General features: G+C 40.7%; 1 protein-coding gene across 2 annotated transcripts; it reads left to right on the top strand.

Annotated features, from left to right (window-relative positions):
* The first annotated feature begins 432 nt into the window (after nucleotides 1–432).
* Nucleotides 433–24,328, top strand: col2a1a (collagen, type II, alpha 1a). 2 transcript variants are annotated; one of them, XM_015060525.1, is made up of 54 exons: nucleotides 433–743; nucleotides 1,936–2,142; nucleotides 3,132–3,148; nucleotides 3,269–3,301; nucleotides 3,793–3,825; nucleotides 3,938–3,991; nucleotides 4,275–4,367; nucleotides 4,794–4,871; nucleotides 5,489–5,533; nucleotides 5,638–5,691; nucleotides 5,984–6,037; nucleotides 6,423–6,476; nucleotides 6,582–6,635; nucleotides 6,726–6,779; nucleotides 6,864–6,908; nucleotides 7,008–7,061; nucleotides 7,179–7,223; nucleotides 7,331–7,384; nucleotides 7,580–7,678; nucleotides 7,788–7,832; nucleotides 7,934–8,032; nucleotides 8,116–8,169; nucleotides 8,252–8,359; nucleotides 8,459–8,512; nucleotides 8,641–8,739; nucleotides 8,853–8,906; nucleotides 9,734–9,832; nucleotides 9,937–9,990; nucleotides 10,064–10,117; nucleotides 10,205–10,258; nucleotides 10,381–10,434; nucleotides 10,869–10,913; nucleotides 11,038–11,136; nucleotides 12,523–12,630; nucleotides 12,759–12,812; nucleotides 12,920–12,973; nucleotides 13,065–13,118; nucleotides 14,954–15,007; nucleotides 15,094–15,201; nucleotides 15,355–15,408; nucleotides 17,317–17,370; nucleotides 17,463–17,624; nucleotides 17,800–17,907; nucleotides 19,494–19,601; nucleotides 19,703–19,756; nucleotides 20,977–21,084; nucleotides 21,183–21,236; nucleotides 21,349–21,456; nucleotides 21,548–21,601; nucleotides 22,101–22,208; nucleotides 22,298–22,586; nucleotides 23,478–23,665; nucleotides 23,750–23,992; nucleotides 24,080–24,328. In XM_015060525.1, exons 1-54 carry the CDS (start codon nucleotides 650–652, stop codon nucleotides 24,224–24,226), a joined length of 4,464 nt encoding a protein of 1,487 aa, XP_014916011.1. In that variant the 5' UTR covers nucleotides 433–649; the 3' UTR covers nucleotides 24,227–24,328. The 2 variants fall into 2 exon arrangements, with proteins under 2 accessions (XP_014916011.1, XP_014916012.1); XM_015060526.1 differs by lacking the exon at nucleotides 1,936–2,142.

Here is a 24,328-nt window from a genome sequence, read left to right as displayed (position 1 = left end):
TTAAACGAAACAAGCTAACTAAATATAAATTCAAAAATTCTTCACATAAAATAATGCCAAAGGTACATTTGATATGCAACTTCATCAGAACTTTATCTGTTTTCATAAGCAACAGTGTTTTGCTCATTTGATAAAAAAAAAAAAAAATCCACAATAGGAGTTTCATCAAATCTCAGATGTCCAAGCTGTATGCATCCGAATCCGTTTTCTGATGCTGATGGTTGATTGTCTTCTTAATCTGAAAGTGGAGGTGCATCTATTGGCCAGCAGGTCAAATCATGAAGGAGGGATTTGGTTTAAAAAATAAAAAAACCCTGAGAGCTTAGCTGCTCCCAGATTAAGAGGGGAGGGAAAGGAGGTTCAGGTTACGGCCTGACGGGGGGTCTGGGGGAAGGACTGGCATTTTGGAATATACGAAGATCCATACAAGGCACGGTGGACATAAAACCGCGGTGCTTGCCCTGACGAGCTGGGTGCAGAGTGCCAGCTGGGGCCCCGCTTTGGATTCCACTTACTTTCTGGAAGGTTTGCCTGCATGGTGCCATAAGTCTCTGGGAACCCCTACCTAACACACCACCTGACTGAAAAGCCCGGTCTCCGCCTTCCCTCTCACTTCTCACCCGAGCTCCTGCATGTCTAATATTTAGACATGTTCAGCTTTGTGGACTCAAGGACTGTTCTGCTACTTGTAGCATCTCAAGTTGTTTTACTATCCGTGGTCAGATGTCAGCAAGAAGATGACCGTAAGTCACGTTAAAAAAAAGAAAAAAGAAAAGTACTTCTTTTCGCAGAATTTTTACTTTATGAACTGAGGAGAATTTTAATTTTGCATTGGTGTTTTGTTAGGTTATTGCTAAGACAGGCTGTTCATCTGTTTAGATAAAGGTGTCAAGCTTCATCTGTGTCAGATGGAGAAACTGATTTGTTCTCATCTGTCACACCTTCCTGCTGTGCGTGATGCTCTGAGACTCTATAAAAAGTATTTAAATGCTTTTGTAACATTAAATAGAGCTGCAAACATGAAGAGATGAAGTCAGACACAGCTTGACCTCAGACGTCAAGGCTTAAAGTGTTGCAGAAACTGAAGAACGGTGTTTGCAACAAGGGGTTAAAGGCAATAATACGGGATATTCTAGCAAATTAGAGGTGTACTGTGTTTCCTTGCTGTGTCACTGCATTTATTTAAAAGTGTGTCTGTTGCTCAGTTCTGGGTTTTCTTGGCATGTCGTTAAAATGTTGTATATTATACACTCATTCCTGTGGCGCATGCATAAAACAAATCACCTATTCTTACTTTACTGTGTGTGTTTACACTGGCGCTTTACACGGCAACGATACCCAGACGGAGAAATGTAGAAGGAGCCTCTGTTTATTCACAGCACCAGCCTGTCAATTGGGCCCAGTATCCCCATAAGAGAGGTTCATTCATACAGGCAGCGGAGCAGGTTAAATACACTCAGCCTGCTCTGTGAAATACCTCAGCTCACTCTGCAGACACAACCGTTTGCTGTAGTTTGTGTTGACATTCTGTGTTTTGCAGCTGTAAAATTTCTCCTGAGGCGAGAACGTGTTGCATATTTCTATTTGTGACTCTCAGCTAGCTGGAGAATCATCATTTAAAAACGTTCTTCCTCTGTATTTATGCAAATGAACGAATCATGTTTGGTTATGAATATCTTGTAAAAGAGCTGAGATTTTTTTATGTTGTGTATTGTTTTGATGCAAAATGACTTCTTTATGCCCCTCCTTTGTGCTCATTAACCCCTCCCACTTCCTCACTTTCCCCCTTTGACCCTTCATCCTCACTTTCTTCTCCTAATCCAACATGATCTTTCTCTACCAACTCATCCCACCGTGTACATCTCTTCTCCTCTCCGTGTGTAACTTTTCGCTGCTGTCCCTCCCCTGACATCCGCCCCCTGCTGGCCACCACAGAGGAGGCAGGCGGCTGCATCCAGGACGCCCGGCTGTATAATGATAAGGATGTGTGGAAGCCAGAGCCGTGCCGCATCTGTGTGTGCGACAGCGGAGCGGTTCTGTGCGATGAGATAATCTGCGAGGAGATCAAAGAGTGTGCCAACCCTATCATCCCATCTGGAGAATGCTGCCCCATCTGCCCCGCTGATGCCACTGCCCCCATTGGTTGTAATTTATTTATTCACACACCTATAAATAAATTACTCTCCTTGCTTGCATTTAAAGTCATCCCAAGCTGAGACTTTTGAATCGGGAGCACACTTTGGAGCCGTTTTCTGATGAGGTCAGAGGAAGTCACTGATTACAGATTTTTTTTTTTTTTTTTTTTGTCACTTTAGCTCCGGCTGCTCCATGTTTTGCTCCCTATTCCAAAGTCAATCTCTGCATGTGATTTATGGAGACAAGATGAGCAACACTGATTTAATCACGTCCTTTAAATAGTGTGATTTAGATTGGAGGATGTGCTGCCTGTTGTCTCCACCTGAATTCCCTCTATTGCTCAGTTTTCCACAAAGCAAAACTCATTTATCTGAAGCAATAATTACTCATTTTACTCCATCAAAGCATTTCCAAAGCTCTGTTCAAAACCAAATTATACATGGAGTTTAGAAATCTCATGATAGATTGTTTCCTTATAAATGCTTTGGCACCACTGAAAATCGACTGATATGTAGCCAAACATGCTTTAAGTTGTTTAAGTTGAAACTGCATTCAGAACTTGCCTCAAAATATATTTAGTAACATGTTCGCAACCGGTTGTGTAAACTTTGTAAAAGCAAGAAACACATTTGGGTTTTGCTCAATTTTCAAAATGTTAGCAATGCCAAATGCACAGGTACACAAAACATGCATTTGCAGTTGTAAACACTTTATTTAGTATCAATTAAACATTACTTATGCTTTCAGTTTGCATTAATAGTTAGAATTAACGCTGTGCTTTTCGCTCACTCCTGCTTCTGCTGCTTCCTTCGCCTCTTTGATACGATCTAGAATGGGTTCGGTGAGCGGTATTTGATCTCTGCAGCATGCAGGTCTCCATTTCTCGGGAGTCATAGGCTGGATTCCAAATAAATCCTATGTCTGAAATGTTTTTGCTTCAAGATGTCACTTTTAATGGTGTTTTTCTTCCTTTTCTGTCATCAATCCACCTGCAGAGGCGTTTGGTGCCAAGGTGAGACAGCGAGCAAAACTAAAATACCGACATTTGAGTAGAAAAAGTTACGACCGGCCTCAGGATTGCTTTTTTTTTATTTTTATTGTGTGTGAGAACTTTGTGCTTTTTGTCCATCAGGGCCAGAAGGGAGAACCAGGAGAGATTGCAGATGTAAGTGAAGCTCCTCATTTTAAACATTACATGATTTTGCCATTGCAGTTACTCTTATTTAACAAATTTATTTAAAGAGTTTTAAGACATTCTCTTGAATTTGTGAACACCTTTTAACATCTAGTGCTCCTTGCTTTCTTTAAATGCTGATTCCTCCTCTGTAATGTCTCCTGCCGTATAAAATAAGGAAAAGCCCAGCATTCCAGCAGCATAATGAACCCTGCAAAATCCTTTTAGTTCTTCCCGGCAGCTTTTCTTCAAGTTCATGTCAGGTGACAAAATTCAGCCCAATTAGAGGTCAAAGAAGGTGATGCTGTAGAGGGGGGGAATGATCTTGTCAAATAAAATCATTGTCAGATTATGTTTTGGGTCTGGGTTTGTCCACCTCCTGCTAAGCTGGAATGCTCTGTGGTGCAGAGAAATGTCTCTGGATCTGACAGAAGGAAAACATTCACTGAAACCTGACAAAAGATGTTTGTATGTTTGTCCAGGTCGTAGGACCTAGAGGACCACCAGGCCCCATGGTAATTATTTATCCTTCTTTTCACATCATAATGACCATGCAGTACAAGATGATTCATTTTTCTTTGAATTGGAGATTTAGAAATATTAAACATGCTCTTGGTTGTTTTGCAGGGCCCCCCAGGTGAGCAGGGGATGCGTGGAGAAGCTGGCGCAAAGGGTGACAAGGTAAACAAACAAAGATTTATTTAATTTGACCACAAAACAAAGTTATTCTGACTGTAGCAGACTGGCCATAAATGGGCTGTTGAATACTGACACATGATTGAAATTAATACATAATCTTAAACTAATTGAACTGAAGCTATTTGGGTTGTAACCAAAATCGCAGTGTAAAGAAAGAAATGAGATATTATAGAAACGATTCCTCGTAAGCTCCTCCAATGAAGTTTACCAAAAGCCTTGGTTAGTCAACAGAAACTTGATGAAAAACATATTTATTTTTCCTCAGGGAAATCCTGGACCAAGAGGAAGAGATGGCGAACCCGGCACACCTGGAAACCCCGGACCACCTGGACCACCCGGCCCACCAGGGCTGGGAGGGGTAAGTATGAGGAAACGAAGCGCCTCATGTCAGATTTCAGCTCAGATAACACAACGCCGCCTCTCCGTCGCACAATTTGGACAACAGACAAACTTTAGAGCTACACTGAGAAACGTCACAGAAGGAACAGAGAGCAAACGAGTAAATAAGTGATTCTTAGCCGTGTTTATTCTTCATCATCTCTCATTTATAGTGAGGCCAGTATGCAGGAAAAACAAAGCATGGAGATTTCTTAAAGTGTTTTCAGGAATGTAGTTGGCTTGACACAGCAGCACAAACTCTAAAACAGCAAAAAGGAAGAACACAGCAGATAAAACAATAGTTTACGTGAAGGTTTTATCAAGCACATCTAAGGTCATTATAATAGACAGACCAGTGAAGTTAAATACATTGTTTTCCATCTTTGTGTTTTCTGTGCTTTTGCAGAACTTTGCTGCTCAGATGTCTCAAGGCTTTGATGAAAAGGCTGGAACTGCTTCAATGGGTGTGATGCAAGGACCAATGGTAAGCAGGAACCGTCATGAAGTTTTAATTTGATCTACATATAAAAAGAAAAACGCAGTAAAAACCAACTGAAGCTCTTCAAAGATGGAGGCAGCACTGCCACCTGGTGGGCAGTTAATTTATCTCCACCGCAGGGAGTCTGTGTTCAACATCTTCACCTTCCTTTAATGGATTAAAGGTTAAAGATTAAATTAATGGGCAAAGTCCTTTTTTGCCAGTTTTTTCTCTTTTTTTTTTTTTTTTTTTTTTGCTTAAATCACATATTTTTGTTGTTGTTGCCAAAATCCCTTTTGACTAAATATAACTGAGGCCATTAGTTTAGGAAGGTGAAGATATAATTTTAGAAATACATTTGTACATGAATTGTGCATAAATACACACTGATAGCCATATCAAGTTTAAAATGAAAAACTCCACATAACTGGATTTTTACAAAAGGTTTTTTAACCTGGAGAGTATTTATTTAAATTTTCTCCATCATATAAAATACTTTATTTTATGCCTTGAGTTATCATAAGTTGAATTAGCATTTAAATTAGATGTCAAAATATTTTCATAAAATGCAATGTAGCTTTGATTGTGGCTTCACAGCGTTTGTGTGTTGTGTGTCCACACAGGGCCCCATGGGTCCCCGTGGCCCCCCTGGACCTAGCGGAGCTCCTGTAAGTTTATTCATACTTTAATCTACTTTATTCTTTTTAACATTAAATGTCATATATGTGGTTGGTAAACACATATGCTGTTTGTTTTGTGTTTACACCAACAGGGGCCTCAGGGTTTCCAAGGAGCACCTGGAGAGACTGGAGAGCCCGGTCCAGCTGTAAGCTCACATTGCTCCCAAAATATAATCTGGATGCCGGAAAAATTGATTTCAGTGATTTGAGGATGAAGATAAACAATTTTCATAAACACATTATAGCTTTAATGTGTTTATGAAATAAAATCCATCTCAAAAGTGTTTTTATTCTCAATCTAAGAATATCTTTTCTCGCTTATTGGGACTTATAAGCCAGAGTTATGTCACAAAATTATGAAATAATGTTAATTTCATTATGTGACACACATACAACATGACAGTAAGTCATCTTAAGTCTTCATTTGGTTTCTGACAGGGACCGATTGGACCTCGTGGGCCACCCGGGCCATCTGGAAAACCAGGAAGTGACGTAAGTCTCAACATGTCCTCTATACCTGAAATATGTTGTTCACTGAACTTCTCTCACAAAATCAGGTTAGGCCTATGAGTTATGTAGCCAAATTAAATGCTTACAAAGTTAAACCTTGCTCTTATTTAAAATGCAAACAAAAATTATAACTATCACAGTCCCGTTTCTGACCTAAATGACCTAAAGTGATGTAGCAATTTAGACAGACCTTGTGAATAAACCCTCTCTACCAGCAGAGGGCAGTGTTTCTCTCTGAACAGTACCAGTACATAGATCGTTAATCACACAACAACATCCCACTTTGGGGAAATACTGAATGTTACAGCTTTTTCTTGTGCAGCTGCATTTATTTTAGAAAATAATTAACTTATTTCTGCTTTGTTAGGGTGATCCTGGAAAACCTGGCAAACCCGGTGAGCGCGGACCTGCAGGGCCTCAGGTGAGTGAATATCATTCCTAAATGAATGTTTCATTTGTCCCAAAACTAAATTCATCACTAACAAAGAAGAAGAAATTCATGGATAAAATTATTCTTATTTTTTAGGGAGCTCGTGGATTCCCTGGGACACCTGGACTTCCTGGAATCAAAGGACACAGAGTGAGAATTAAAAACCTTCACTGAGTGGTAGAAATGGGTCGGTTCGGCCAGGTTTAGCTCCTGATGCTGTCACGGCCTGCTTCCCTGTAGGGTCACCCAGGTCTGGATGGAGCAAAGGGAGAGACTGGTGCAGCTGGAGCCAAGGTATAATCAATCAAAAAGAAAATACTTTCATTTTTCTTTGTTTTGTTTTTGCCTCTTTTAAACTTTTTTCATCCATATTTTCAGGGTGAGACTGGTGCTGCTGGAGAAAGCGGCAGTAATGGGCCTATGGTGAGCCTTTATAAATCACAGATTTAAATTGTAGTTATGTGAGAAGTAAGAGTTTTAAATAAAATGTCCTGGTCACTTGTCTCGTCTCTTCTGCTTTAGGGCCCTCGGGGTCTACCTGGTGAGAGGGGACGTCCTGGAGCTTCTGGAGCTGCAGTGAGTAACTCACTCTTATTTAAACTGGGCAAAAATCTGACATTTTTTAATCATTTCTAAGAAGAAACCCTTAATTTTGATATTCGACAATGACTCTCCCAACTTTGCTCTCTTCAGGGAGCCCGTGGAAACGATGGCTTGCCTGGTCCAGCTGGTCCCCCGGTGCGTATCATTGTCTCGTATCTGAATCATCCACTATGTTATCTTAATTACAACAACAAGAAAGTCGAAATATGAAATCTAACGTAAAGATTTTTGTGACTCTGTAGGGCCCAGTTGGTCCTGCTGGAGCTCCAGGTTTCCCAGGATCCCCAGGCTCCAAGGTTTGTCTTGATGACCAATATTTACCATTTATGAACCAATTTAATTGTTATAAAATGCTGTTTTGTGAAGAACACAGCAGGTTTTGTGTCCAATAGTGTCAGTGGGTGGAGCAAATTTTGCATTAAGTTAAAAAAAGGAGTGAAGAGTGAGTTAGTTTTTCCAATAAAAGTCACAAATCTGTTGTTTCCTGTCAGGGTGAAGCGGGTCCTACAGGCGCCCGTGGAGCTGAAGGAGCACAGGGACCCCGCGGAGAGGCCGGCACGCCAGGATCACCTGGACCAGCTGGGGCGGGGGTTAGTTTGTCAGGACTCTATCATTTCATGGTTCCTTTTTTCAACACCCCATCAGTAGTCATCAGTTGTTGATATGTTATAATTTATTGCTTCTTGTTGGTGTCTGCAGGGTAACCCCGGCACTGATGGTATTCCTGGGGCTAAAGGTTCTGCTGTAAGTCCATTTTCTTACTCAGATATTTAGTAATTACTCCCTAGTAATCGGTTTCAATAATATTTTTTACATTTTTTCCTTTTTTTGATATCTCACTAAAGGGGGCTCCTGGAATTGCTGGCGCACCTGGCTTCCCCGGCCCCCGAGGCCCACCTGGACCTCAGGGAGCAACTGGACCTCTTGGGCCCAAAGGACAATCTGTAAGCCGCCTACAGAAGACCAGAAACCATAGGGATGTTTTCTGTGGTTTAATTTTTTGTTTCTGTTTGTTTTTTCTATTTAGGGAGATCCGGGTCTTCCAGGACTGAAGGGTGAATCTGGACCAAAAGGAGAGCTGGTAAGTTGCTCCATTTAGACCGTCAAGAGATTCCAGGTGATGTGAGTTGATGAAGGGTGAACTAAACATCCTGGTACTTTAGGGCCCGGCTGGGCCTCAAGGGGCTCCTGGCCCTGCTGGAGAAGAAGGGAAGCGGGGTGCGAGGGGAGAGCCGGGAACTGCTGGACCAAACGGACCTCCAGGAGAAAGAGTAAGAAGCCAATAAGAGGATGTTACTATGAATAGATTACTAGATAATTTCAATACCAATATACCAAGATGCACTAATCTAATTTCTGATTCCTTGCAGGGAGCTCCTGGTAACCGTGGTTTCCCAGGTCAGGATGGTCTTGCTGGTGCTAAGGTTGGTCCTACCTAAACAAATTTCAATCAGAATGAATTTAGCCTCTTTGACTGTCAAACCTTGGTATTTCCTCTGCATGATGACTGTAGTAAAGCTGACTGGTGTTAAACTGATTGCTCCGCCTTCAGGGAGCCCCTGGTGACCGTGGCGTCCCTGGTGCTGCTGGGCCTAAAGGTGCCACTGGAGACCCCGGACGTACAGGCGAGGCTGGCCTCCCAGGAGCCAGAGTGAGTTTTACATTGTTAAACATTACCAAACCAGTTAACTTTAATAATAGTTTCATTTGGTTCAATGTTTAACTAGTTTCTTACAGTCTTGAACATTAATGTACTTCTCTTAGGGTCTTACTGGTCGTCCTGGAGATACTGGGCCGCAGGGCAAAGTTGGAGCTTCTGTGAGTAAAATATTTAAAGCATTTTCAAAGATACTCCCTGAGATACAATCAATTTGAGAATGAGCAAATACTAAAAACCCAACATAAAAATCAAAGCCTTTTTGTTTTAAATTTCACAAAGTACAATAACCACAGCAGGTTTGCTGACAAAGAATCTTAATGCGACTTTAAATCAGAATAATGATTTTAAAATAACCTTCACCAAACAATAATAATGTAATATTCCTGCAACAGTCCACTTGTATTCAGACAATGGAGTAATGTTTGAGCTGGACAATAAATCAATAACATATATCGCAATTGACATGTGATCGACATATCAATACATTCTATTCAACATGTAGTATATTCACTGACCTCCTATCCAGTACCACACAGCATTCTGGGAAATGTAGGCAGAGGAAAGGCTTTAGCCGTTCTACCTCTCACAGCTAGCTTAGTAATGCTGGTGGAATCTACTCACTCACTCACTCACTTCTGGTTGCCGAGCAACAATCTGTTGGGTAGCAGGCAGTTTCAAGTTCCACCCCCAACTTTGGTTGCCTAGCAACAAGCTGCTGAGTAACTGGTGCAGCAGCAGATTCAGGTTTTGCCTCATAACGGCTTAAAAATAAAAAACGGCAAGGAATGAAAACTGTGGATAAAACAGAAAAGTTCACGCCACTAGTTTGGCAACATTTCAGATGTTTAAAACAAAAAATTTATAATTATCAGTATGTACCGATATGATATTCGCATGTAGCGGTAAGTTTTACAGCCATATTGTAATATGTAATGTGATGTTGGAGTTGCTGTTCATCTGACCTGTTTCCTGTTGCCGTCAACAGGGCGCTCCAGGTGAGGACGGGCGTCCCGGTCCACCTGGTCCCCTGGGCGCACGCGGACAGCCCGGAGTCATGGGATTCCCCGGACCAAAAGGAGCAAATGTTAAGATCTGATTACAGCACACACAAAGATTTAAATAAGTACAGATGGTGAAACTCTTCCACGTTTGTGTACCATGTAATTAAAGTAATTTTCTCTTTACCAGGGTGAACCTGGAAAACCAGGAGAGAAGGGACTCGTTGGTCGACCTGGTCTGAGAGTGAGTAGTAACCTAACATACGTTACCCCTTTTACCCAAAATTATAAATAATAAAATTAATCTCTCTGAACAGGGACTACCTGGAAAAGATGGTGAGACTGGTCCTTCTGGACCTCCTGGACCTGCTGTGAGTATTTCAGTATTTTAACATCATTTTAACATGGACTCTGACATTCAGATTGACTGATTATTATCTTTGAATATATAAATTTAGGGGCCTGCTGGAGAGAGAGGAGAGCAAGGACAGCCTGGACCTCCTGGCTTCCAGGTGGGTTCATATTTCCATAAGCCTGCTTCATCACTACATCTACTGCAAAAAATTACCATATAAAAGCTTAATTTTTCTCTGTGTAATATAATTTCACTCAATTCTTCTCTTCTTTCGGACAGGGTCTGCCTGGTCCAACTGGTTCCCCAGGAGAGGGTGGAAAACCTGGAGATCAGGTGAGATATAATAATTACATATAATAATTACAGACTGATTTGTTTTGCATCTGTTGGTTTACCTTTTTTCAGTTTATGTCAGAAACGCTGGCAAAAAAACTTTACCTGATTGTAATTACTTTCTACTTTTTTTAAATCATAAAGACATCTATCCTTGATGATACTAAACATAATATTTTGTAGAAATTGCAGATATTTTCCATCACTGATCCAAAATGATAATCATAAAACATTGAAATCACATATTTTCAATCAAATCTTATGATATTGGTCCGTCTATACCAGCAAAAAGAACAGAATAGAATAGAATAGTCCTTTATTAATCCCACAGTAACAAAAATAAATATTTTATTTCCTCTGTATAGGGTGAGGATGCTGTTATAATGGTGTAGATAAATCATGAAATCTGAAAAGTTTATGTTTGTAATTCACAGGGTGTTCCTGGAGAGGGTGGAGCTCCTGGCGCTGTTGGACCCAGAGTGAGTGACCGAGTTTCTAATCGTCAGGATTGTCAGAGAAAAGCTGCTTTCATACCTGAAGGCGTTTACTTTGTTTAAAATTAGCAGTTTTTGTTTAACTGGTCTTATTGTCCATCTTTAAAAGGGTGAGCGTGGTTTCCCTGGTGAGCGCGGTAGCGCTGGGCCTCAGGGTCTTCAAGGACCGCGCGGACTTCCTGGGACACCAGGAAGTGACGGACCCAAGGTCAGCAGCTGATTCCTACGCGAGCTTAAATATTTGTTTAGTTAAATCTCATACTGGCTGATAAACATTCACTAACTGTGGCAATGAAAAGGTGACATCTGAAGTTGTTTAAAATCAAATTTCTTCTAAGCTGCTGCTTCAGTGTGTGCGAACATTTCAGAAAAGATTTCTATTTCTGACCAGAATGTCATAAATCGTCATGTGTTTCTGATCTCTTCTTTTATTTGGGCTGAGGGCAAACACAATCCTGACTGTAAACTAACAGCTCTCTTAAGATAAGTGAAAAATTACAAACCTCCAAAAAATATAGTCTACCAATTCAGATTTATAATAAATAAAACCTGTTTGTGGTCGTATCAGTTGAAAAACATTCATTTAGCTTTGGCAGAGCTAAATTAGCATAGCCATGTAGCGACAGTTTGAGTTAATCCAAGCTAACTCACTCATAAATGGCAAATAAAGAGTCCTTTTCCCCCATACAGATCTTAAGCAACACATCATGACTGAGTCTTAATAAATGAGAATTTCTATTAGTTGCAAAGGTTACAAAGCAACTTCTAAGGCTTTATGAGTCCAGAAAACAACACAAACACTACAGCCCATCACACAACGTTTGCAAGGTTTGTGTCCATTCCTCCACACGCATGTAAGAGACTGACTGTCAACGTACTTTTTGCCCCCTAATGAATGAAAATGTTCAATCACCTTATCTTTGACATTTAATTGGATGAAAATACTGTCAGTTGTATTAACTCTGAGACAATAGTTCAAGTAAATTTGCCTTCAAAAATTAAGTAACTTCTAGTGTAAAAAAAAATCTAGAGTCAAAAATATTGAAAATTCACAAAATAATCATGAACACAAAAATGATCTCTGGTCAGTCACATAGCCCAATTAGTTGATGTAAAGGCAGTAAGAAGAGTGCAGGAGCAACACAACATCTGAGGTGTTGGTGAATTAGGCTAATTTTAAAGAAAGCTAACGTTTTAGCTTAGCTAGTTAGCTTAGCTTTGTTGCAACTTTTTGAGCTAAGCTAAAGGACTCATACTGTTGAAGTGTGGCTGAAGATGACTGAGTTATCCTATTTAATCAAAGAATTGAATTAAACATAAACTTTTGTTCATGTTTATAGTATAAATCTATAAGGACAAGTTTAGTGTCAACAAATATGGTGCACTTCAATATTAAGCGCTAAGGGAAATAATAGTGTAATTAATGACTGTTCTTGAATGCTTGTAATGGATAAAATGTACGCATAATGTTTTCATCTTAATTGCTGAATTAAAGCAACATCTAAGTTATTGTAAGCTGGAGGGGGAACAGGATCAACTATTTTGAGAATAATTACACCGTATGGTTTATTTCATATTCACCTTGTTTTATCAGGGAGCAATTGGACCAGCTGGAGCTCTTGGAGCTCAAGGGCCCCCGGGCCTGCAGGGTATGCCTGGAGAGAGAGGAGCTGGAGGCATCCCAGGAGCCAAGGGAGACAGAGTAAGAAACAGAAAAAATTGGTGTTTCAAACTTAAACTCAACACATTATTTAACCAGTAAAGGCATAGCATGTGTTTTTAATACAATGCAGAAAAGAATAATTTCAGTTTCTGTGTATTTTTTGACAGGGTGATAATGGACAGAAGGGGCCTGAAGGCGCTCCTGGAAAAGACGGTGGTAGAGTGAGTTCTAAATTTATGCTTAAATTCACGATAGTGTTTAAAACCGGCTTTATAGATCGATTTAGCATCTCTTCTTACATCTTCACCCATGGTCTTCTCTGGTGTAGGGTTTGACTGGTCCCATTGGTCCCCCTGGCCCATCTGGACCCAACGGTGCCAAGGTAAGAATTGCAGTAGAATTTAAATGGAAAACAAAATCATATTTAGTTCGTGCTTATTTTTGACTTTACCCATGTTTCCTTCTCGTTTTAGGGTGAGACTGGACCAACTGGTCCTTCTGGTGCTCCTGGGGTTCGTGGTGCTCCTGTAAGTACTTTCATGATAAACAGAAACATAACATGTGGTTCCTCTTTTGCCAGTTGATTGTTGTGTTGTTGGTCAATGTCATCCTGAAATACCCATCCATGACCTATTGTTACTGTTTTAATTAAAACAGTAATAATAGATTATTGTCCAAGATGTTATGGTCATGCTCACAAAATAGTACCTGAGTGCCTTGTTTTCACCTCATTGTTTGATAATCTGGATGATCTTCTCCAGCTCTTACTAAATATTCCCTTCCTGCAAACACTGAAGGTCAAACCGATACCAAAGTCCTCCATTTTGGTCTGATCTGACTACAGCGGGGAAGTCAAACTCATTTTCAATTAAGGCCACATCATCATGGCAGCAGAATCAATTAATAAAAGCAACTAATAACTAAAATATTCCCATTTTCTCTGCATTCAATTAGTCTTTCTAAAAATTAAATAACATCTAATATTGAAGTAATTTGGTGCAAAACAAATAAAAAATAGATTTTATCAGGAAATTCAATCTGGACTGTCATAAAGTCTACAGGGCCACAGAAATAGTCACAGCGGGCCGGATTTGGCCCGCGGGCCTTTAGTTTAACTCATGTAGACTACAGTATCCTCCCCTAAAAGCTTCCTGTAAAGCAGTTTGATGTTCACTGGGAAACTTTAGGTGAGCCATCGATAGCAGAGGGTTGGAAGATTTCAGTCTGTTGCAGCCTAATGCTATGCTAGCCGTTAGCATAGCAGTTTATTACAGCTTAATGCTATGCTAGCAGCTAGTGCTAATGGCGCTCTTGGTGACTGTCATCCCAACTGTACTCTGATTGATTGAATGATTCATTGATTGATTAATTTATTCATTGATTGATCTAAAGGCACATTAATAAACGGTGGAAGATGTATTTCTTGCTTTTTTGTAGAGCAGGGATGTCAAACTCATTTTCATTTTGGGCAAAATCAAAAATCTGAATGTTTTTAAAGGGCCGGTTGTGCAGTTAAACTATCATTAAATAGCTGTTTGTGTCAGCATTCATTAAGTGTTTCTGAAAATTAAATAATATTGATAATCTTTTCAGACTGATCAGTCCATCCTGGATTTCTTGATTGTTTTTGTGTTTTATTTGGTATCAAAATCACAGATTTTGTGGCACTTATGTAGAAATATTTGTAAGGAACTCGTACCATATTCGCGCTGATGTATGACGTCAGATGTGACTTTTTATTAATAGCCGTATCGATCACAGACTATAATTTGACATCAAATAAGGCTGAGGCAGATTCATTTAAACCCAAAGTTTCTGGGTTATTATGAGAGAAATTTGCAGTAAAAATCTGAAAAAAAAATGTTGGAATCTGTCGATTTTGCGGATTTGTGAAAAACCGGAGAGACTTACTGATGTAATGTGGAGTCTAGAGGGCCACATTAAAAGCTACAGTGGGCCAGATTTGGCCCCTGGTCCTTGAGTTTGACACAGGATGAAATATTTCACTCAAAGATATACATATACATTTTTAACTTTTCTGGATTTTTGTTTGTTATTCTGTCCACACTGCATCCAAATATATCAATAAAAACAGAGGCAGTTTGTTTCTTTTTAAGGGTAGAAACTTATGACCTCACCAGGGGAACAAATACTTATTTCCTTCACTGGTCTAAAAAACATAACTTAAAGTTAAATAATACACAGTATATTGTCTTTTTCTGATCTTTTTATGAGTGTTTTCCTCACTGAGAACACCAAGCTTTGTTATTTAATCGCAGGGAAATCCTGATTGACTCGTGTCAGTCTTCCTCTCTGTTTGAACAGTCGGTATCGACAACCTATTGGTTCTCCATTTCTGCAGGGTGACCGCGGTGAGCTTGGTCCTCCTGGGCCTGCGGGCTTCGCTGGACCTCCTGTGAGTAAATAAAAGACGATTGTTTCGGCTAATTAAAATCGTAGCAACGACATTGTGCTAATGGGGCTGCTCTAAACGACATTCAGGGTGCAGATGGTCAGCCAGGTGCTAAGGGAGAGCTAGGTGAGCCCGGACAGAAGGGAGAAGCTGGTGCTTCGGGACCTCAGGGGCCCTCCGGAGCTCCTGGACCTGTGGTGAGTATTTGGCCAAAAATAAAGTCCTGGAACAAGACGCTCTGTATCTTGTACCCGTTTTAAGTCAGGAATGTAAACACAGCAGAATATAGAACAGGTATTTCTGTTTCACAGTCACCAACAACATGAGTGATTGTTGCTGCTGTTTTTTAGGGACCTACTGGCGTATCTGGACCTAAGGGAGCACGCGGTGCCCAGGGAGCGCCTGTGAGTAACTTCTCTTCATGTTATAACTCTGAATCGTCTGATTTTGTCACTTTAGTCTTAGTTTCATAACATCTGATCAGATTGGTAATCTGACTCAGCTCCTATCTTGATCACGTTGTAGGAAACTCCTTCAAGTAACCTTGATGCAGTCAGACTTAGAGATGTTTATGTCAATGCATCTTTAACTTATGCTACAATTCTGAAATTAAAATAAAACATTTAAGGTTAAGGCTGAAAAGTTAGATATATTTTAACTCAATATTTAATGATGGAAATGAACAGCTTTTAAAACCACTTAGGAAGCATTAGGATAATCTGATTATAATTAATACAGATATATATGTGTGCATTTTAGGAACTGTACAAAGATGTCAGAAGATTATAAAGTATGTGTATTCGATATAGATTGTCCTAGAACATTTTGGGAAAGCAACTAAAGCAATAAATCATGCTAGCAACTCAGTTGGCTAACAAATTACCAACAATATTGAGGTTTTTATGGATTATTTTACTGGTTCAGATGTACCGGCTGAGGGAATTAGCAGAAATATTACATTAATCAAATGACAACGTTGCATAACATTAAATGTCTCGCATTGCTTTTGATGCTCACATCAGGCGATGTCGTCTACAGATGGTACATTTGTCTATAAATGGATTCCAGCCTTCATTAATTATAGAAGCAGAACTACGATTAGCTCTGGCAGCATGAAAAACCTTTTTTCACTGTGGACACTTTAACTATTAAAAGAAGAAGAAGAAAAAGCAGTGAAGTCAGCCTTAATAATGCTGCACCAAATGCAGGGCTCTGAATCTCCTAAACTTTGACGTGATCCCACCATTGTTTGGTTTATTTTTCAATTCATTCAGAAAACGGTCAGTGTTTTCAGATGTAATCAGGAAGAAAATGTCTATTCTTTTAAACTCTAACATGGTTTGATTGTGTCGGGGTAGTTGTCTGAAAATTACATCATCAAAACACCAGAAGAAAAGGATTTATAACTGTAGTGACGATTCAACAAATTTAAGTAGTGTCAGTGTGGAAATGTCCTGCACAGTCTGTGTTTGTATTGATGTTTATTGATTGGCTAATCTTATCGGTTTTGGATTTTGGTAATCTAAAGATAATTTACAGGTTTGTCAGTAGGGTAAGGCAAACAAAAGAACATTGGTAAGGAAGCTAGATGATCATAGGGCGCCGTTTACAAGAATATCAAGAAAAGTTGAGTGGAAGGAAAAAGTGTGGCATTAAAACTGTGAAAAACCAACAGGGGTACCAGCCTACTTCTGAGGATTGTGAAACACAGCCAGTTTAAGAGTTTGTGGGACATTCAGACAGAGTTTACTGGTGGTGGAGTCAGACAGAGATGTCGACTGCAACCACTGCTGAACGAGAGATTATCTTACCTGCTCTGAGAAACTGGACTGTCGCTCAGCGGCTCAATGTCTGGAGGAAGAGTGGAGAGGAACAGAATCCAAGTTACTTTGCGATGATTTATAGATCTTCTAGATGTTATCTGTTGTTGTTGGTCCACTGTGTTTTATCCAAAATCAGTTCAAATGTCAAAAACATGATTTTAGGGCATTTCATCCTTCCTCTTGTCCTTCGTTCACCAACAAAATTTTCAGTGGGTTGAATATTCTGTGTTCAAATATTTATTTTAATTGAGATTATGTAATATTCTAGTTTACAGAGAAACAGAACGTTGAGTTTTCATGACAAGTTTATTAAAGTAAAATGTCATTTTGATAATACTAATAATAGCAAAATGGCTTCTGATCCAGTTTCACACCTTAACCATGTGCTTGTCATTTCTTTAAAATATTTCTGACTTTGTACCTGTAGGTAAAACGTAAAAAGAAAGCAACAAAAGCCTCTTAACCACAAAGTTTTCTTCTCTCTGACAGGGAGCAACAGGTTTCCCTGGTGCTGCTGGCAGAGTTGGACCTCCTGGTCCCAATGTGAGTATTTTAACTTTAGCAAAGAAGAATTAAACAGAAGTTTTAAATATATTTTTAGTAACTTTAGTAAATTCTCTGCCCGTCCATCACAGGGTAACCCTGGCGCTGCCGGTCCTGCTGGTCCCGCTGGTAAGGACGGTCCGAAAGGTGTTCGCGGTGACGCCGGTCCTCCAGGACGGCCAGGAGACGCTGGGCTTCGTGGACCAGCTGGACCTCCAGGAGAGAAGGGAGAGCAAGGACCGACGGGAGAGCCTGTGAGTTAGAGACTTTGGCCCCATCATAACCCAGCATTATCTGTGACTGAGCTCCTGTGAGAGAACAGTCTGTATCAATCACCAGCTGATTTAGTGGCATATTTACCGACTGATTTATCCAGATGTGGCTCGACAAGACCGTTTGATGACAAAGTGGTCTCCGTTTCCTCTGTAGGGAGCTGATGGCCCTTCAGGGCCGCAGGGTTTGGCTGGAGGTCGTGGTATTGTTGGGCTGCCCGGTCAGCGCGGTGAGAGAGGTTTCCCTGGGCTCCCTGGACCTTCTGTAAGTGTTTCTGGGTTTAGAGTTTCAGCCAAATTATTTTTGTTTCCTATCTGTCGATAGGCGATGAAAACTACCGCCTTTGTTTTGGGAGCATGTTCAAGACATGAACAAATTAAACTTGGTCTGATTAGTAGAGAACAGCCACGAACAGCACAACAGTTACCGGAGCTCCGAAAGGGCAGACACTTTCCAGTGGCAAGTTGCTCTCTTTGACAGGTTAATGTGTGATTCGGTTCGGTTCTGGTTCAGTGGGGAGGTTCTCCATATTACGGGCTGGAGCCTAGCAGCTGCGGTCATTTCTCCGCTGATTTGCAGCGACACACAAGATCCTGGTTGTGTTGGACTAAATGAAGCCAGATATTTTATTTTATCTTATAAAAAATGTGTTCCTGGCCCAAACATAATGATAAAGACTCAGATCATGAACTTTATTTATTTTTTAAATACAAACGAAAAATAAAATTCACATCACACCCAGCCAATATTATGTAGTTCTGGTGTTTTACACTGTCGGCATAGATCTCTGACCAGCTTCTCTGCTTTTCTCGTCTTTGTTTCTGTCAGTTCTTCAGAGAAACGAGCTGCTAGCAGCGCTGCTAACTCGCGGTCATTCCGTCGCTCCCCGTGATTAAACTCACAATTACGATCCTCTGTCTAGTAGACAGTGTGTCCGTGAACAAGTTTAAGTAAATATTGTATTATAACCGAAAAGAGAGATGTCTATCTTGAATGTAGATTAGCAAAAAAAACCTACAAATTACAGTTAAATACTGCTACTTCCGGTGTGCGCCGGAAGTAAGTCCCATAATCGTTTCCCCAGTAAGCCTCCCAGAAATAAGGTGGATGAAGTTTACACAAATAAACCTTTGGCAGTTTAAAACTGGGGTTCTCAAACTTTCCCATAACATGGAAGAACATCAACCTCTGGCATGAAACCCACAGAAAATGCTACAAAATATTGATTTTTATGCACTATTCCATAATTATCACATTCATTTATCATAAAGCTCATGTGTTCTGATTTTACAAGGCCATGAATTCTGTGATGGAAAATTTTTATCAGATGCTATATTATCACTTTATTACCAGATAATACACATTTTCAACACATTCCCCAATTTTGATAAAAATAAAAAAAATATATTTCATATTAATCACATCAGATGTTATTTTATTCCTACAGTTTTTATGCTGTTTTGCCATAGAGTCCTCCACAGCGTTGTTGAACGCTTACTTTAGTCTTTTTCTTGTCAGAAACATTTCCAATCAGAGTAATCATCAGAAGAAAAAAATCATCAGAAAGAACACTTAAATAAATGACCTTAGCTTATATATTAATAAAAATGATTGAAGGTCAGAAAACAAAAACTGTAATGAAAAAATTTAAATAAAATATTCATAGGATTCAATTAAATTTTTATTTTTTGTATGTTTCTTCTAATCTTCTCTCTCCCACAGCGCCCCCTAGTGGCCCCCACTTTGAAAAACTGGTCTTAAACATGCTTCTGAACAATTCACTGGAATTCAAATTATTTTTTAAAAGGAGTTGTATTTTATTTCTTAATGAGTGTGTCCTCTGTGTTTAGGGAGAGCCTGGTAAACAGGGAGCATCCGGTGGTGCTGGTGACCGAGGACCGCCTGGACCCGTTGGGCCTCCTGGACTCACTGGACCTGCTGGAGAGCCAGGCAGAGAGGTCAGACCTAAACAATAACAACCAAACAATTATACTTGTAGCTCTGCCACCTACTATTACAGGATTTTCCGTAGCATGAAAAAGATGTCGTTGTTTTCCAGGGCACACCTGGATCAGATGGACCTCCTGGTAGAGATGGAGCTGCTGGAGTCAAGGTGAGGACCTTTGGCTGCAGGTAGAGTGGGAAAAGAAAGCATTGAATATGTAAACGTGACAGTATATTCACACCAGGTATTAGTGGAGGCCCATGTAATCCACAACTGGTGGACTGGTGACCTGTGCAAGATGGAACCCATATCTCACCAGGGTTGAGATAAACACCAGCGTATCTAACTGGGATTTTGTCCTAGTCTTCCTCACAAACTCTTCGGAACTTAAAGTTTCAGTGGATCTCTTCTATGCAATCTGTTGTTCGGTTCTTTCCATAGATTTTGGATTCAACATAAATAATTGGTTGAAGCATTCAGATGTCCTTCATGCCTTCGTGTTTGGAACTATTGTCTTGCTGGGAAAAAAAGTCTTATAAAAATGTTTCCATTCATCTTTCCCTCAGTGATAACCAGTACCATTTGATGAAAGAATCCCTTAAATAATAAAGTGTACCTCTGCAAACTTCACCATTAAGGAGTTATTGAGATGATGTCATTTTTCAGAGCTCATAACGGTCTGACCAGACTGTCGTCTTCAATTGTTTGTTTTGGGCCGTCTAAATGTTCAAGCTTCACCAGGCTTTTTCTTCTGAAGTGGAGTCTTGTGGAGTGAGGATGCATAGAAATAATGGTGGTTGAGTGGATTACTTAATGTTTTCATGAAAAAAAAAAAAACTGTACCTAATAATCCCAGTTTTTTTGTTTGAAAACTCTTGTGAGGAGCATCTGGTTTATGGTGAAAGTCCCATTTTCAAGCAACAGTTCTAATAGTGCTTATACTCAATGAAGCATTCAGAAATTTAGAAAAAATGTGAGTAACCAATACCAAGAGAATATTTTGCAGCAATAATTGCATTTTCTTTGTGTGCTACCTTGATAATGAGGTTCTAAAAACTGACAGGTTTCAATGATTATCTTAGCTTTTTTAAACCTTTTAGCTGCTTATATTGTTCAAGTTAATACTTATTTCCTCTGACATCCTACTTTATTTTACATATGAGCAAATTTCTTTTGGCTTTTTTTCTATTTTTGTTGTTACTGATATCTGGTGAGAATTTCACATCATTATCCATCCATTTGCTGTGAAAACGATTGCTGTGTTCAGTTCTTATTTTCGCTGCTTACAACCTTAAAACTAGCCTGCTAATTTATATTTGACTTATTAGATGTGCAATGTGTTGCATAACTTTTATTCAGCTGCACCATAACCTCGTATCCTCCTCTAGGGAGAGCGAGGTAACACCGGTCCTGCAGGCGCTCCCGGAGCTCCAGGCGCCCCTGGGGCTCCCGGGCCGGTTGGGCCCCTCGGCAAACAGGGAGACAGAGGAGAGGCTGTAAGTAAGGCTGCACTGTTAATGCCACAGAAATATAACCTAGAATAAAATAATATTTAACATGAACATGAGGAAGTATCTTGAATCATTATTTCTAGGGCGCTCAAGGACCTGCAGGACCACCAGGACTGGCTGGCGCTAGAGGAATTGCTGTAAGTATCGCTAACACTAACTGAGATATCAGTGTTGGTATCATCTTTTATTCATTTTAAAGGGCTGCACGTGTAGATTTAAATTTCACCAGTTGGTAAAACTTTACTCCAGGGACCCCAAGGACCACGTGGAGATAAGGGGGAGGCGGGTGAGTCTGGAGAGAGAGGTCAGAAGGGTCACCGCGGCTTCACCGGTCTGCAGGGTCTTCCTGGACCTCCAGTAAGAAATCTAAAAGATTTTCCTTCTAGTGCTAGTTTGCATCCGTAATCTCACTTCCTCCGTTAAACTGCGGCTGTCCTCGTTCTGACAGGGTCCTGCTGGAGATGCCGGACCTGCTGGACCTGCTGGATCAAGCGGCGCTAAGGTGAGGACGTGGAAAATAAGGGTGAAAAAATCAATTAAAACCGTTCTGGGCCGCAGATGTGCAATGGTAGTAAAGTGCGCAGCAGGTCAGTCTTTTTGTAAGTCTCCAATCAAAAGATGAAGACGAAGAGTGGAAAGGCTCCATTTTTTAATTACCCATCGCTGCGATAAGATTTGTAGCCGAGACTTTTTATAATTACTGCGTGTAAGAAACGTGGATGACAGGCAGCGATGATCTTGATTTGTGAAAAAAACTCATTCCAAGATTGGAAAATGGATTTTAGTGTCTAACACAGATTAGCTAAGAAGTGCACAATAACGACACACAAATAATCTTGACTGATTTTAGGGAAAGCATGTTAAAGTTAAAAACTATTCTTTTGAAGTTCTTTATCAGATTCAGACTGCAAGGTGGAGCTAAGACACTAAATGAAGTTTAACTCTTTGAAATGAGCCAGTTCCAAGCTAACTTTCACTTTGATTGACACTTGGTCCTGTAGGGACCCCCTGGTCCACTTGGACCTGCTGGCAAAGACGGATCTAATGGACAGCCTGGTCCCATTGGACCCCCCGGACCTCGAGGACGCTCTGGAGAAACTGGTCCTGCTGTATGTAGAAGCAACATTTACAATCCTCATATCTGTGTGTACTGTCCTCTTTCCATAAGGTCACATTTCCTGTTTCTGCCGTCTTTCAGGGTCCTCCTGGGAACCCCGGCCCCCCTGGTCCTCCTGGCCCACCAGGTCCAGGCATTGACATCTCCGCCTTCGCTGGCCTGGGCCAGACTGAGAAGTCTCCTGATCCTCTCAGGTACATGAGGGCTGACGAGGCCTCCAGCTCCCTGAGGCAGCATGACATTGAGGTCGATTCCACAATCAAGTCCCTCAACACCCAGATTGAGAACTTGCGCAGCCCTGACGGTACCCAGAAGAACCCGGCTCGCTCTTGCAGTGACCTAAAGCTGTGCCACCCCGAGTGGAAGAGCGGTAAGTGGATCAAACATCAATATCTGACCTGCTGCTGCTTATGAATAACAGATATTTTAGGACGATAAACAGTAAAATTGATATATTTTTACAAAACCTGCACAAAAATAAATTATTACCGTATTTTCCGCACTATAAGGCACACCTAAAAACCTTCCTCAAAAGCCAACAGTGGGCCTTATAATTTGTTGTGCCTTATATATGGACCAATATTGAGCCACAACAGGTCTAGCAACTACGGTAAGCAGCTGCTGACTTCATTTTTGCCCATAGAAGAAGAAGCGGAAGGCTCTCCTCACCAGAAGTCGGACTGTTTTGTTGACATTCTCCTTAAGTGCAGCTCCATTTAGTGGATGCATAACATAACTCCAGCCTCTACTGTAGCGTCTATTCTATGCGCCTTATAATGCGGTGCGCCTTATATATGAAAAAAGTTTTAAAATGGCCCATTCATTGAAGGTGCGCCTTATAATCCGGTGTGCCATATAGTGCGGAAAATACGGTATACACAATTCTTTCCAAAAGCATTAGTAATCCATGATCTTTTACAACAAGCTGCCATGTATTTTGTGACTTAGAAAGTAAATAACTGGTTTATAAGTATTTTTCTCAGAAATGTGTAGCATTCATTTGTATTAACTTCCTACATGCAGGGCAGTGGTCCCTGAGAACCAGGGTTAATAAACACTTGTGTAGATCAAAGTTCACTCAAGGATTAGTGTGGTCCAGTCAAAGTGGTGTGAATAGTACTTTACCAGTGCCCACACCTAGCCTGGGATACAGGCTAATGCTAAAGGCAGGATTCCCATTGAAAACGTTTAACCAAATCTTTCATTTAAACACCAAGCTTTTCCTCCTCTTGAACACACAACTTTACTTTCATCTCCTTAGGTGACTATTGGGTGGATCCTAACCTCGGAAGCACAGCCGATGCAATCAAGGTCTTCTGCAACATGGAGACAGGAGAGACCTGCGTCTACCCAAGCATCGCCAAAGTACCAAAGAAGAACTGGTGGACCAGCAAGAGCAAGGACCGCAAACACATCTGGTTCGGAGAGGCAATGAATGGCGGATTCCATGTAGGAACACAAAAGCTGCAATGTTGTCTTCCCCCAGCAGATTCAGAAGAGAATGCTAACCTGCTACCTGGTTTTGGTCCACAGTTCAGCTATGCTCAGGAAGGTCCTGCTGCCAGCGCTGCCAACGTCCAGCTGACCTTCTTGAGACTTCTGTCCACTGAAGCGTCCCAGAACTTCACTTATCACTGCAAGAACAGCATTGCCTACATGGATCAGGCCTCAGGAAACCTGAAGAAGGCGTTGCTACTGCAGGGCTCCAACGACGTGGAGATCCGCGCAGAGGGCAACAGTCGCTTCACGTACAGCGTGTTGGAGGATGGCTGCAAGGTGAGTGCACAACTAAATTTGAGTGAATGGTATTTCTGATGGTACTTTAATTCTAAAGTTGCAAATGTCTCGTTTCTCACTGAACAGAGTCACACAGGCCGGTGGGGCAAGACTGTCTTTGAGTACAAAACACAGAAAACCTCCCGTCTGCCAATCGTAGACATTGCTCCAATGGACATCGGAGGAGCAGATCAAGAATTCGGAGTGGATATAGGCGCCGTCTGCTTCTTGTAAACTGGAGTATCACAATGCCCCCAACCCCAAAAAAATAATAAAAAAAAACCAGACCATGAAAACATTCCACACACTTCCACAATAAAGGAGACTGGAAAATAA

Source organism: Poecilia latipinna, unplaced genomic scaffold (assembly GCF_001443285.1).
Source record: "Poecilia latipinna isolate Pla-1442-1.1 unplaced genomic scaffold, P_latipinna-1.0 Scaffold1722, whole genome shotgun sequence".
Taxonomy (NCBI): domain Eukaryota; kingdom Metazoa; phylum Chordata; class Actinopteri; order Cyprinodontiformes; family Poeciliidae; genus Poecilia; species Poecilia latipinna.
The sequence above is the reverse complement of the archived record's forward strand: the minus strand, read 5'-3'. Positions and strand labels throughout refer to the sequence as shown.